The 14,140-nt window shown below is 36.1% G+C and overlaps 1 protein-coding gene across 1 annotated transcript in view; it reads left to right on the forward strand.

The window, feature by feature from the left end:
- LOC106108203 overlaps nt 1-13,857 on the forward strand; it is a 38,481-nt gene extending 24,624 nt beyond the window's left edge. The window contains exons 2-4 of the mRNA XM_013289302.1: nt 4,676-4,847; nt 7,688-7,892; nt 13,622-13,857. Coding sequence (XP_013144756.1) covers nt 4,686-4,847; nt 7,688-7,892; nt 13,622-13,857 — 603 coding nt within the window. The 5' untranslated portion in view covers nt 4,676-4,685. The remainder of the gene's footprint in view (nt 1-4,675; nt 4,848-7,687; nt 7,893-13,621) is intronic.
- Nucleotides 13,858-14,140: the final 283 nt, after the last annotated feature.

A 14,140-nucleotide genomic window follows, 5' to 3' on the forward strand; every position in this document is an offset into this window, starting at 1 on the left:
CAAGGGCTTGATAAAATATATTTATATATTTTGTCATGCTCTTGACTTGACCATGACTATGTGACCCACCTGGATCCGCCCTTGCCTAGTTCAATGTGCTAAAAATGTTTTAAAACCGAAATTTAAAAGTAATATTTTGTGTCTAAAATCAAGAAATTGTACTTATCTTTTAGAATAAACGAGAAAGAAATCTCAAATCCACAATAAATGAAACCTGTAATGTTTTAATTACCTTTCATTATAAATATTTTAAGCGTTGAAATGTATTCAATTAAAAATATTGCATGGATATTTGATTATCCCAAAAAGCTTACGTAAGCCCTCACGTGGTCCTTCGCATGTTATAAGTCGCATCACGGACAAACCGACCCTCATATACAGCTCTATTGACAGAAATAATATTCTACGGAGTTTCGCTACGGCTAGAGGATCGACAGGACAGAGTAATGCACAGTGTAGCTATACGACAGAGATACCTGTAATTTTATTAGTGCGGCTAGCTGTTATTTAGGCCTTCGCTTCACAGACCACAATGAAACTTACAAAACAAAACTTATTACTTATGTTCTAATTTTCTTATTTACTTATCTATACTAATATTATAAAGAGGAAAACTTTGTTTGATTGTAATAAAATAACTCAAAAACTACTCGGCCAATTACAAAAAATATTTCACCATTTAAAAGCTACGCTGTCAGTAACATAGGCTATGATTTATATTATTTTTTAACTTCACGCACTTTGAGTCGCAGGCGAAAGCTAGTATATAATAAAATTAGAGTCTCTGTTGTAAATTGGTCTGTGCTAGGGTTATGAAAGTGTGTCCCCGCATTGCATTAGTGTAGCGCAGGCGGGGGCGGTGGGAGTGCTGTTTTGAATCATTAATGTCCGTCCGTTTATTTTCATTTTGGACCGATATTTATGTATCGGAGGCGATCGCTCATTAATGCCGTAGCTGACGAGAGGCAACGTTTATTCATCGTTTTAATATTGCCAACGCTATTTGAATTTCATCGAGTGAACATAAAGCAAGAGCTTTTTGTTTTTGTACTCTGTTGTAGATTTATTTGCTTTTCATGTCTGAATGAGTTTCAATGGCGGAATTTTTTTTGTTTTGTTTTGATAAATTTTTATAATTGAGTGTTTAAATTAAATGAAAACGTTCCAACCTTCATTTTAAGTGTTATTGGTATTTGTAGATGACCAAATTTTTTTGCGTTGGTGTGGATGTCGAATAGAGGTTTAATTTTTATCTTTTGCTTTACTAAGTTTTTGATTTCGTAAAATTGGTCCGTATCGATTTTATTTTATTGTAAGCAAGGTTTTTGTCCTGTAAGAAGACAAGTGGGTTCTTTCTTTCTGTGTGTTTACAGTCAAAACCTGCCTGGAAAAGCATTGCTATCCCTTTTGTTCATTAAAATAATAAGAGAGATGGCGTATGTGTTTCGGTTACATCACAATGTTAAGTTAATCTTGTTACCCGTAGTATTTTTTTTCTATAAGAAAACTTTACATTTTTATAGCAACCCCTTTTAAGTCACGCGAACTGTGTGAAGTACGGTACGTAGATTTATCTTTTTATACGAAAACTTGTGACGTAACGAGGGACGGACTGGTCGCGAATGTAAAGTGTTCTCGACCGCGGAGGGTTTTAAATATGCTGTAAAAATATTTTTTTTTATGTATTAAACGTCTTGGTAGACTATGTTTGAGTTTTCTCTTAGTTTAAATAATGACAATTATTGTCTATACTAATGTAATAAAGTTATAAGTTATCTGTTTTTGTATGTAACGAATAAGCTGAAAAGGTTTTGGACCGATTTCCAAAAATTATATGCAGTTAGAAAGCTTTATCACTGAGTATTATAGGTTATATTTATTGCTCGAAGTTGCGGGTTTTACAAGATCAGGTAATTTACCCGCATCGTTTATAAATCATCATCTTCCTCGTCATCCTACTCTCGTAGGGTCGGGGTAACAGGTTTTACTCCTTCACATAGCTCTTATCATCCGTCATCTCAGTCATCACTCCCTTCTTGATCATGCCACCTTGCACGCAATCCATCTGTTTCTAGGTTATACATCGCAATGTTTATATCTTACTTCTTACTAATATTATAAATGTGAAAGATTAGATGGATGGATGGATGGATGGATGGATGTATGTTTGTTATAGTTTGTAGCCTAAACGGCTGTACGGATTTCGATGAAATTTGACATAGATGTAGAAGATAGTCTGGAATAACACATAGGCTATTCACTTTTGTTTTTTTCAATTCCACATGGACGGAGTCGCGGGCGAAAGCTAGTATCTACATAAATAGTTTAATTGAAATGGTTTAAACGAAAAGGGTGGACACCGCTTTAATTCTAATCGAGACGTACTCATCCATATTAATTAATAATCCCTTTATTGTGTTACCTGCACCCCTATGATGGGGTGGATCCTTGCATGCAAATCCTCTATAGCTCTATAGTTATGACCTATCGGATTGTACGCACCGACGGACAAACGGATCGATAGATCTACGCAGCGTGTCCTGTCCGATTCTAATTGCCGGGCTTTGACCGACAGCTCACATAACACTCTGTACATCGTTTTAACGCCAAAGGAATTATATTGCCAACCCACATACAATAAACTGTCGCCAAAGAATTTATATTTATTGAGTGACAAACTTTCTGGTGTATTGAGATAGTAAATAGTTTACAAACGAGCGAAGCGACCGCTGTCCATAGACATCCGCATTTGCAGATGCGTTGCCTCACTTTGATCAGCAAATAATGGATGTTTCCCTTATAAATGCGTCCCATCCCCCACCAACTTCATTGCCTCTGTCCTCTGTTCATTCTTCTCATGTACATAAAAGGAGGAAAAGGGAAGTGGACTAAAATCAGTCAGGGAATTAGTTAAGCATTAGAAAATGACACAGATGATAAGACATACGCTAATTATAATAAAAAGCTATAATTAATATCTATTTTACCCACTGGGTTATATTTGTCCTACTGTATGTTGCTATGACAAGTTTTTATTTAAACATTATGAATCAAATACCGAAATGGGCAGGAAATTAATGACCTCGACTGCAAAGTTATACAGGCTGTTGTTTTACAATATCGGCATGTAGCAGTGTTTGTGCAAGTTATATTCGATTTACATTTGTTTGTAGTCTGATTGATTTATAAGGCCTGTTACATGAACGATGAAAGGGGCGATGTTTAAATCATATTTTATATATATGGTGGATTTATTGCCTTGTATATGTGTATGGTAATGTACGATGAGTGTATGAGAGTGAATGTTGAATGGAATTGCTTTGGTATAATGGGTAATGTGATTTTTAAGATATTTAAAAGAAGTAGTAGTACTTGTTTTTTGGTATTGTTATCGACATTTTTAACGAACCATTACAGTAATTCACTGAGTATTTTTTTAAGTATTGGTAGACCTAGAAAGAGATGGATGAATTGCGTGAAAGGTGATTATCAAGAAGGGAATGATGACTGAGATGACGGATGATAGTTATTTGGAAGACGAAAACCCCGGTGCGCCGCCGAGAGTAGGATAAAGTAGGGGAGATGATGACTGAGTATTTTTTAATGATTTGTTAAAACCCAAACTGGTTAGATTCTTGATGTTTTGCAGGTTACATTTAACTATGCACAATGTTACTATGTTTTATAATGTGAAGCTTCACGAAAAGACTAATAAGGTACTAAATAAAACCAGCATCTTTTACATATCGAAGATACTATTTATATAAGGTTTACGAACGTCTACTGCCCCTTTTAACTGGTCTGTCTAACTCATAGAAGATCTGCCTTGTGCCCTCGTTCCTTCAACCTTGCACCTGCAACCGCTCAATAGACACATCATTTCTATTCTGTTGTATTCTGCAATTACATTTCTGCTCAGGCTTTAACAATACATTTTTGCATAACTGTTTCTTCAGTGAAAAGTCTCTGTTTCCAAATGTAGTTTGCAACTTTAACCCTATAACCCGCAGATCGTTCTGTAGATTGTTGTTGAGAATCGTAACTTGCGTTAAGCTATCGTTTTACATATGAACTACAGGTCACTTACTGAATACATATTATCTTAAATTGGTTAACCATAGAGGTAAAATACGAGGTTGTTAAACGAGGACTAGGTTTTATGCATATGGTGTGCTGTCTACAGTTCCAAACTTTACGTTTAACGCCTTACAAATAAACGCGGTATAAGCAAAATTTGTACTAATGTTTGCTTGTACTCGGTTTATTTCTAAGTTTATCTTTATAACGCGTTTATTTGTAGGGCTGTAAGATTATGTTTGATTTGCGATCAATACAGACATGTGAAAGAGTTTATATTACAAGTTGTGTAACTTTAAGATGGGTTTTAACAGCTCAAACAGTCATATTTTTATGACCAACAAGGGTTTTTGGAATCTATACTGTTCCAATGGAATACATCATTAGCGTCAGAGACAGTACAGCCGAAGATGGGTCTGGGCCTGGTCCAAAAAATTTCTCCATATCAGTCTATTTTGGGGTTTTTGTTTCCAGCCAGTTTGATATTTTTAACATCTCGTCTATTACGTTTACGCGCGAGTTTACGAAGTTTTTATAAATGTTGTTTTTTTGACCTGAATTGAGTTTTAGTGTTGATGTTATTATTGTGTTGTTTCAGTGTGGAGGTGATGGAGAAGGCGAAGGCGTACATTAAGAGCTCGCTGGGCGGCAAGGCGTCGCCGGCGCGCGAGCCGGACGCCGCCGCGGACGCCGAGCCCCGTGTCTGCTTCGTGTGCGGCGGCGCCGGCCTCGGCGACTGCTATGCTGTGCGCGTTAAGCCAGACCCACAGGTGAGGCGATACTACAAAAATCTAAAGTTATCCATACTTATATCATGAGACTTGTCACAAATGAATAGACAATATAAATTGTAAGGAGTCAAGACGGTGCATGCGGTCGGTTTGTGCGCCATTTCGCTATTCACCTATGACCTGAAGGTCGGTGGGGTCATAGGTGGTGGTGGGTAATATTATGAAGAGGAAAGATTTGTATTTTTGTATATTGAAATAACTTAAAAACTACTGGGCCGATTTCAATTCGTTCACAATGTAGCTTTTTAATGGTGAAAGAATTTCTGAAATCGGCCCAGTAGTTTTTGAGATTACATACAAAATTACAAACCTTTCCTCTTTATAATATTCAATATAAACATAGTAATCGTGCTACGAAAAGAGTTTGGTCACATGGGTCAAGGAAGATCCTAACAGCTAGTGAGGCAACCCTGTCGTTATCCACGATTGTCTTAAATAAATAAGGACATCATGGACTGCTAATACTAATGCTACTGATACGTTTCGCGTCATATGTTTCTAAAAGGTATATCCATATTAGAAAAAATTGTGTCCTTGGTTGTCAGTATAACATGGTCACCGTGCTACAACAATGTAGCGCACTCCAAACAAGCAGTGCAAATATCCGGCGTGTGATTGTAGCCGGTCTCAACCGGCTTGCGATTGTATGCGTTAAACGATTGACTCCCGCAATGGACCGTTGACTTGTCCAGGGTTGGCAATACGATAAAAATTATGACGATAATTGAGTACCTCTTTTTGATTCATAGGAATTATCAAGTTTGATAAAAAATGCTAGAAAGGAGGCCATGGAAATAGACCAAAAGCTACTATTAAGTGTGGATGATATTAAAACATGAACAAATTAGAGAGTTAGTAACTAATTTATCTAGTCAATTTTATGTAAACTAAATGAAATTTTAATATCGATGTCAAATATCGAATATTGATTTCGTAATAGTAACCATGGAAAACTTTTCGAAGTGAATTTCCCATGTTTAGTCATTGTTATGTGAAGCCATATGTACATAAATAAATACAAATGCATTACATTCTCACAGTGTCTTAGTCCCTGGTTGTAATGTGCGTAAAATATTGATGTTAAATTGGCCATCTATTACAATGAGATCGCACCTTTATCTCTCCCGCTCTACACGATTGGCCTTAGAAAAGGGCTTAGAAATTTGGAATCTTGCGTCACTAGATTACTGTTATTACGTAGATTACTAAGTGAATACTTTTGGTAATACAGTAAAACCTCGATAACTCAAACCTCGGTAACTTAAAACCCTCTATAACTGCAAAAAAATAATATGTTACCATCCTATCAGAGCCCAAAACCTCTATTACATAGACCTTTGAAAACCTCTATAACTTAAAATATTTTGTGTTTCCCTTGGACTTTAACTAATCGAGGTTCTACTGTAGTTTGAAGACCAGGAGCGAACGGAAGTTTTTAATTTTCCAATTTCACGCGGACGAAGTCGCAAGCAACAGCTTGTAATAAATAAAGAAAGATATTTTTATATGATGTTTTTCAATGGAAAACTACAAAGTATTTTTCGGAGATATTGTGTTCAGAAAGTATTTCCAATTGCTTTTATAGGAAACTGTGGTGTAGTATTCTGTTTCTTTATATTTGCTTAAAGATATATACGTAGAAAAGAATTGTTTGTGAGTGTACTATTTGTAATCCCGTATGAAAAGAATTCATCGACATGCCATGGATTTGACCGTTAGATTGTGTATCTTATATTGCTTTCAAGCTATTCAATTCTTTATGTTCGATGTAAATTGCCTATTAACTGGAAAAATAGTGCAAATTATGGACATTTAAAAGAGAACTTACTATTTACTAATCGGATGAAAACAATTGACTATACGTTTGTTATTTGTTAGATTAATCTATTTCACTTTGATAGCTGAAATCAATGTTCTATCTTAAAACATATTTTGGCTATTCGGTGCACAGTTAACGAATCATTATTGTACCGTTTTATACATCAGTAAAATGTTTTCGGATCGACCTCAAAGATTGAATATTAATTTCAGCTGTTAAATAAATAAAATAAATAAATAAAAACTCTTTATTAGACAAAAAAAAATTCTAAAAAATCCATGGGGGCTCTGTCTCCTGAACTAATTATAACAACTGTGTTTCAGGAGACAGGCCCTTCTCTTATGAATTATCATATTTAATTAAGTATTAACTGATGACGTATTTAGCTTATCCAAGTATTAAAATATTTGGATAAGCTAAATACGTCATCAATTTCCGTAAACAACCAACATTTGTGTATGTTTATAGAACTGTAACAAACTTGTTACGGCAAAACTTGTTGAAGTTTGTTAGCAATTAGTGAGCACACTAAACTTTACGTGCGGGTTCCAACTGCAAGTTTCATCAAGTTGGTCACACGTTTGTTTCAAACAATTATGGCCGTTGCTCACCCGTTGTCGTAGGTTAGTTACTTATGCAACAATGAAACGCTTCAACTGTATTACCTTCAATCTTAAACCGAGATCCTTGAACTATATTTGCTTATCCATGGTATTTTTAGATCGAAATCAAGGACTAAGCTGACGTAACCATGTGTGTTTGTCGCATTATTTGACATTTTTCAAACATTGCGTTACTAATATTTCCTTTAATCATTCCAACTAAGCTCTAGGCTTGCTAGGATATGGTTCACAACAGTCGAATAGCGGGATTCGAACCCTTGACCGCAAGATCGGTAGTCTGTACCCCAAACCATTAGGCTATTGGCGCTTTGGCCACTGGTCTTTGTACATTGGACGTCGCGTTTGTCACTATATGATTCTGTTCTTTTGATCACCAGAGCTCGGAACCGTACTTCCCGTTCCTGGGTGCTCACCCTCCGCCTGCCGGGTACCAGGCGGATGGTGACGAGGAGGGCACGGTGCGCTGCTGTTGCGTCTGCTACACCTTCCTCCGTCAACAATGGGAGCAGTACGACCGCGAGAATAAACCTCACTCGCAACGGTTTTATTGGATGAAGCGGTTAGACGGGAAACCTTTCATTGGTGAGTACGTTTTGTGAATCCAAAAGAATTGTATTCTTACCAAGATTGGGAATTTAAAAAGACCAATGATATTCTCTTGAATAAAATATTGAATTGATCAATATGACAACGCAATTATAGAAGTTATATTCTGTAGGTAGAGTACAATTTTGTGCTATACTAAGTAACATCTTGCTAGTTATACCTAAATAAAGAAGATGAACCAAGATGTAATGTAGAATTGAAATAACAAAGGGTTTCGTCTCACAGATGGTCAAATAGCGCTAAGAGTTAGCACCTTTACAGCGTTTTACTATGACAAAAGTTTGGGCGACGACTGTTAAAAGAAATTACACTATTCAGTCTAATATGGTTATGCCCAGTTTTATTGCAAGTCGTAAATATACATTCCTTTTGCAAATGCACGATATGTCCCCGGGGCTCGATAACAGACTAAAGCACGTCACTATACCCTCCCGATGCCCTGTCTCGCGGGATTACCCCGCCTAGCGTAACGGACGGGATTCACGCTTATCGATATCGATATCGATACTATAAAGTTTTCCATCCCTAGACTTTTATTGGCACCTCCAATGTTTCATTTCAAACTTTTCTTGTAGTAGTATAATACAATTCTCTTGGTATTGAATGATTGTAAAGTTTTTTTTACGCAAAGAAATGAAGTACCGATATATTGAAACATGACGAGTTGTAAGATATTTTCTCCGGGAGTTTTTAAAACCGATAATCACACTCCTGGGTATTGAAAGCCCTTATTTCTGTATGTATTTCTCATATGCCACCCTCTTTATGTAAGTTACATTTACGAAACAGGAAAATTTCTAAGGGATTACTAGTAGATAGGGATCAGTAGTAGTTAGCCTTTTCATATATGGTATTTTGAAAATTCAAATTCGGGTCTTAAACAAATCTAAAGGCCAAATATTAAAACGACCTTCAAACATGTAACAGCGTCTTAAATGATGACTATATTTTTAAATTTTGTCTTCTGAAAGATTGTAAGCGGCCCTTACGTAGTTGTTTGTGATTCGTTTCAGAATTCGACCCGAAGTCTACTGAAATATCAATTTTGATATATTTAAACGTGACAGTATAATATTTAATACTGGCAGCTGTTTAGACAGGCAAGATGTTCCGATACGAATAGTTTTATGTGTTTTGGTTTGATGACTTTAATAGTCGGATATATTATGCCACTGTTGAGACGCTGATGGTCTTTTAATTGAACATTAAAAGTATTTCTGCTGTTTGGTATAAATTATTTTAAGAAGCTTTTGTTGCTCTTGGATACACGAGACATTTTTTTAAAGTATCAGTAGTTCTTTGAAAATGTACCATGATTTGATTTACCAATTCAAGTAAACTATAGGATTGTGTCAGGATATGGTTTACGACAATAGTCGAACGGCGGGTTTCGAACCCTCGACCACGTGATCGGAAATCTGTACCCCTAAACCAGTGTTTCTCAAAGTGGGCGATAACGCCTGAGGGGCGTTATAGGGCCCCAGAAAAAATTAGGTAATGTTTATATAGTATTTTGAATTTCACTAAAACTGTATAAAAATGGGAGGCGCTGATCATTGATTTTCAAAGGGGGCGGTAAAAGAAATAAGTTTAATATACACTACCCTAAACATTAGACTATTGGCGCTTTTTATATATTATGCATATTCGCTATTATGTACTGTTAAAAATAGTTAAGAACGCAACCATAATGTTTTTAGTGGCAACACTTTTTGTAACTTCCTCTTCCATCTTGTATTCACTGACTATACGCCGTGCATTTTCTCAAGCCATCGTTTGATTTATTTCCACCATCATCCACATAATATATCAACATGTACTAATAGCTGCTTATGTACCTTTGGTAGGAATGTTATTTTAGTGGAATTATACGAATGGGCCGGCACGCCAGGTGTAATACCACGACCACACAGAAGACAGGCGTGAAATGGTAGCAATTCCGTGTTTCGTCTGATGAGTGTGGTGCCGGAGGCCTAATTTAAGTCCCTTTCCCTTTACCACCCTTTTCTTATAAGGAGAGGATGGGAAGGGGAAGTGGATTTGACGGTGGAGGAGATGCATATGAAGGGGAAATATCCTCTTTATATGCGTCTCCTCCTCCGTCGTATAAGGGTAGGCAACGCATCTGCAATTGCGGGATGTCTATGGGCAGCGGTCGCTTCGCCATTTTGGCGGATTCAGGTGGCCGCTTGCTCGTTTGCCACCTTATGCTATAAAAAAAAAAGAATACACTTTTAGACTAAAGTAATTTTTCGCTGATTGACCTGTAGAGTTAACGAGTTCGACCTGTTATACTAATTAGCATTTTAAAATGACCCATTGACGGTCAAATGTTAACTAGTGTAAAGGCACTTTCAGTTTAAACTGAACAGTCTGAATGTACAGTTAAATTGTAATAATTTAGGTACAATTTAAACTGCTACAGTTTCTCAGTTTTATAAGTACTACATATGACGTTTTAATGATAGTAATTGCTGGATATAGGATTTGAAACCAGAGGACCTATCAAGAATGTTTGTGTGAACGTTTTCAGAACAACATCGGCAAAATTTGTAGGCGTAGGTATACTAGCAAATCTTACACCTTGTCATGACGTTACGAATACTAAGAATTCATGATACACCTCTGTTCGTATTTTTTATTTACTTTTTAATTTACGATCGTAATTTTGAGAATTCTTTCAACGCTTGAAATGACGTTCTTTTTAGGTGACGGCGAAACTACGTCAGTTAACAGAATAAGTATTATATAGAAGGGACAGAAGTTTGTAAGTCTCTGGCTAATGATATCGGCTATTGACACCGTTGTTTTGTTTACATCGCTGGTCTTATTTGACTGTTTGAATGACGAGTTTACATTATGCCACTTAGCGCACGCAATGTAATGTTTACTCTACGGAGTTTTAATCGTAACGATTGTTTGTTTTGAAGAAGATTATAACGGATAAATGCACCTTTGTTTTATAAATATTTCACTGCTGACAAGCTGTATTTACAATTTAAATATGTACAAAAAATATTGGTTGCTAAAGCAATCCATAAAGAGCTTTTAAAGGATCAAACAGTTGTCTTTAGTATATTAATAGATTGGTTTTAATACTGGATCACACATTAACCTGATCGCTTTATGTAATGCAAGTTTTGGTCCTGAAAAAGACGAATCACTTCAACTCAGTCATATTTGTTAAAGAAATGCAAACAAAACGCCCCGTGCCTCAAATCACGTACAAATATCACGTATAGCGCATCACAACCGGTTCGAACCGATTCACTCCGATTCGCAGTTAGCCGAATTTAAATATCAATTGCTCTATACATTAACGTTGCCGAACGTATTAGCCGGTTCCATCCGGTTATGGTACAATGTGCGCTTGACATGTAATGATAACATTAAAATAAACCTAGTTTAACATACGGTCAGTGAAACGCTTTTTTTTTATAATATAAGGTGGCAATCGAGCAAGCGGCCACCGAAATCCACCGAAATGGAAAGCGACCGCTGCCTATCTGCAATTGTAGATGCGTTGCCTACCCTTAGTTGACAGAGGAGACGCACATAAAGACATTTCCCCCTTCTATGCGCATCCTTCATCGTCATATCCACTATTCCTTCCCATCCATACCTCGAGAAAAAGGTGGAAAGGGAAAGGGATTAAAGATAGGCCTCCGGCTTGATGTTTTGATTCTTGATGAATGTTTGCTGATTGTTGCCAAATAGATTATCGTGATACTGTCTAAATATTTATATACTACAATACCCTAGAAGACAAGAGTTTATCCCTTCGCCTATTCTATTCCTTTCAGTAGTAGTATTAATGATCTTTACCTTTTAGTTCCTACATCTTACTTAATCGATACATAAGTGGTATGGGCCTATGGGCATCGCCAGATGATCAAGGAACTTAGTAAAAATCACGTTAAAAAAAGTAATATCACTGTTGTTTTATTTTATATTAAAACAAAAAAGCTGTTTATTTTTCAATTTATCGGCAATCAGTCTTCGACACGCCCGATGTGGCACGGATTAAGGTAAATTGTAAATCCGTCTGCGGCGGGTTTTTTCCCGTCTCTCCCGAGTAAGCCAGTAATTATGTACAGGTGGTCAAATAATAAGAATTTTTCCTCAATACAGCTCTGTTTAAAGGAAAATTATTAATACGGAGAATTGATTGATTCCTATAGTTAATTTAACAAATACGCACACTGTATTATATTTATTATAAATAATTAATCTTTTTTGCAAGCTTATTGTTCTTAGACTGTCTGGTCATACTTAAAATTATTACTAATCTGAAGTGTGAAGTCAACCAACCGCACTTGGCCAGCGTGGTTGACTATGGCCTAATCACCCTGTATTAGAGTAGGCTCCGAGCCCCTCGGTGGGGACGTAGCTGGTGATGATGATGATGATGATGATGATGAAAATCTAAAAAGTTGCAAACGTCACACAGTCGTAAAGAGCGTGCGCACACCTTTGAATAAACTATCGCACAAATGTTTAGTCTCGATTTGATTCCTATAAGCGTATATAGAAACAATAAAATAAAATTATGAAAATTATATTTTTTTGTTTACATTTGGCAAATTATCAATAGCAAATGTCAAAATGACATGACATGACAAACCTTAGCAATCTTGCATTCTTGATGTTGGCAGCAACTTATGGTCTCTTTCCCACATTAGGGTTTTTATCCAAAATATATACCCCCTAAGTTTAATGGCGTGAAAATATATAGCTTAAAGCGTGACGTAAGTGTAGGACTTTTTATTAAAAAAATAATTATTTAAAAATATGCTGTAATTGCTGACATCTTAGGTAACAAAAAGGTGTGTGTTTACGCTTTATTATAATAGTATAGATTTACTACAGGGGTATAGTTTGTGTCAGCTCGCGGTTAGGTTTTTTCTCTGACGTCATAAATCTGATAATTGTAAATAGTACTAAGAAACGTCCAGTTTTGCAATTCATGTTTCTCGAATATATTATATTTTGATTGATGATTATTCAATGGTAGGTTTTTTTCTTAATAATTCACTTATGTACTTCTACTTCACTATTCTTTGGTCACGATTATGTACTTCCCCTATCAATATACGATAATTTATATCCTATTTTCTTGGTATATATACCTTTAAACTGTAATTAAAATGTGTTTTTTAACTATTGTGTTTTTACCTTTAAAAACATTGTTACTTAAGATCAATGAAATATCTCGGTAATTTGTTGTACAATTTAACTTACATTGTAACTTTATGTAAACGACGTTACAAGCTATAAACAAACAACATAAAACGGTCCATAAAATAGACATAGGTACAAACGTCGCAATGTTTAGAATTATTATCTTAATGATGTTATAAATGCGAAAGTTTAGATGGATGTGTGGATGTTTGTTGAAGTTTGTAGCTTAAAAGGCTGAGTAGATTTTGATGAAATTTGGTACAGATGTAGATATGATAGATTGGAAGAACACAGGCCACTCACATTTGTATTTTTTAATTCCATTAAAAGCTAGTATTCTATAGTCCTAAACTTTCATTTTTCTGATGTCCTGTTTATTCAATTGCTAGAAGTCACTGTTCGTGAATGTGACAACTAACGAAACTTGTACAAAAACATGTTAATTCCTTTTAACCGAGACAGGAGACATGACAGCAGTCCATTTATATTAACAACATTAAAGCATTACCCATATGCATTTCCAGGCGCGGATATGTCGTTCCAAGGAGAGTACGCGGCGCAAGTATTAGGACTCGGTGCTGAGACGGGCGCTAACAGAGAAGAATCAGGCAACCCGGCCACACCGGGCGCGACCGCAGCGCCCCGTGCCGCAGAGCCTCCGCCCCCGACGACTGTACCCACGCCAACACCTACCACCACGCCGAGGCCTAAAGATGTAGATACCAATCATAATGCCAAGTTTAACAATGTAAGTCATTAGAGAAAATAACATGATTTTTATGTATGTAAGCTTTAGCCCCGACTCCGTCCGCACGGAAATAAAAACAATAGTAAGTAGACTGTGTGTTCTTATAGACTATGTTCTATATTTGTGCCAAATTTCATCAAAATCCGTTAATTTCTTTTGAAGATAATTAAAAAAATATTCAGCCATTCATCAATTCGTGCGCAGATAAAATGCATAAAACATATGAGATTTTGTTCTGTACAATTTTGGCTTGACAATCCGACCCTATTACTATTAACCGAAAAAAAAAAATATC

Source organism: Papilio polytes, unplaced genomic scaffold (assembly GCF_000836215.1).
Source record: "Papilio polytes unplaced genomic scaffold, Ppol_1.0 DF821733.1, whole genome shotgun sequence".
Lineage (NCBI taxonomy): Eukaryota > Metazoa > Arthropoda > Insecta > Lepidoptera > Papilionidae > Papilio > Papilio polytes.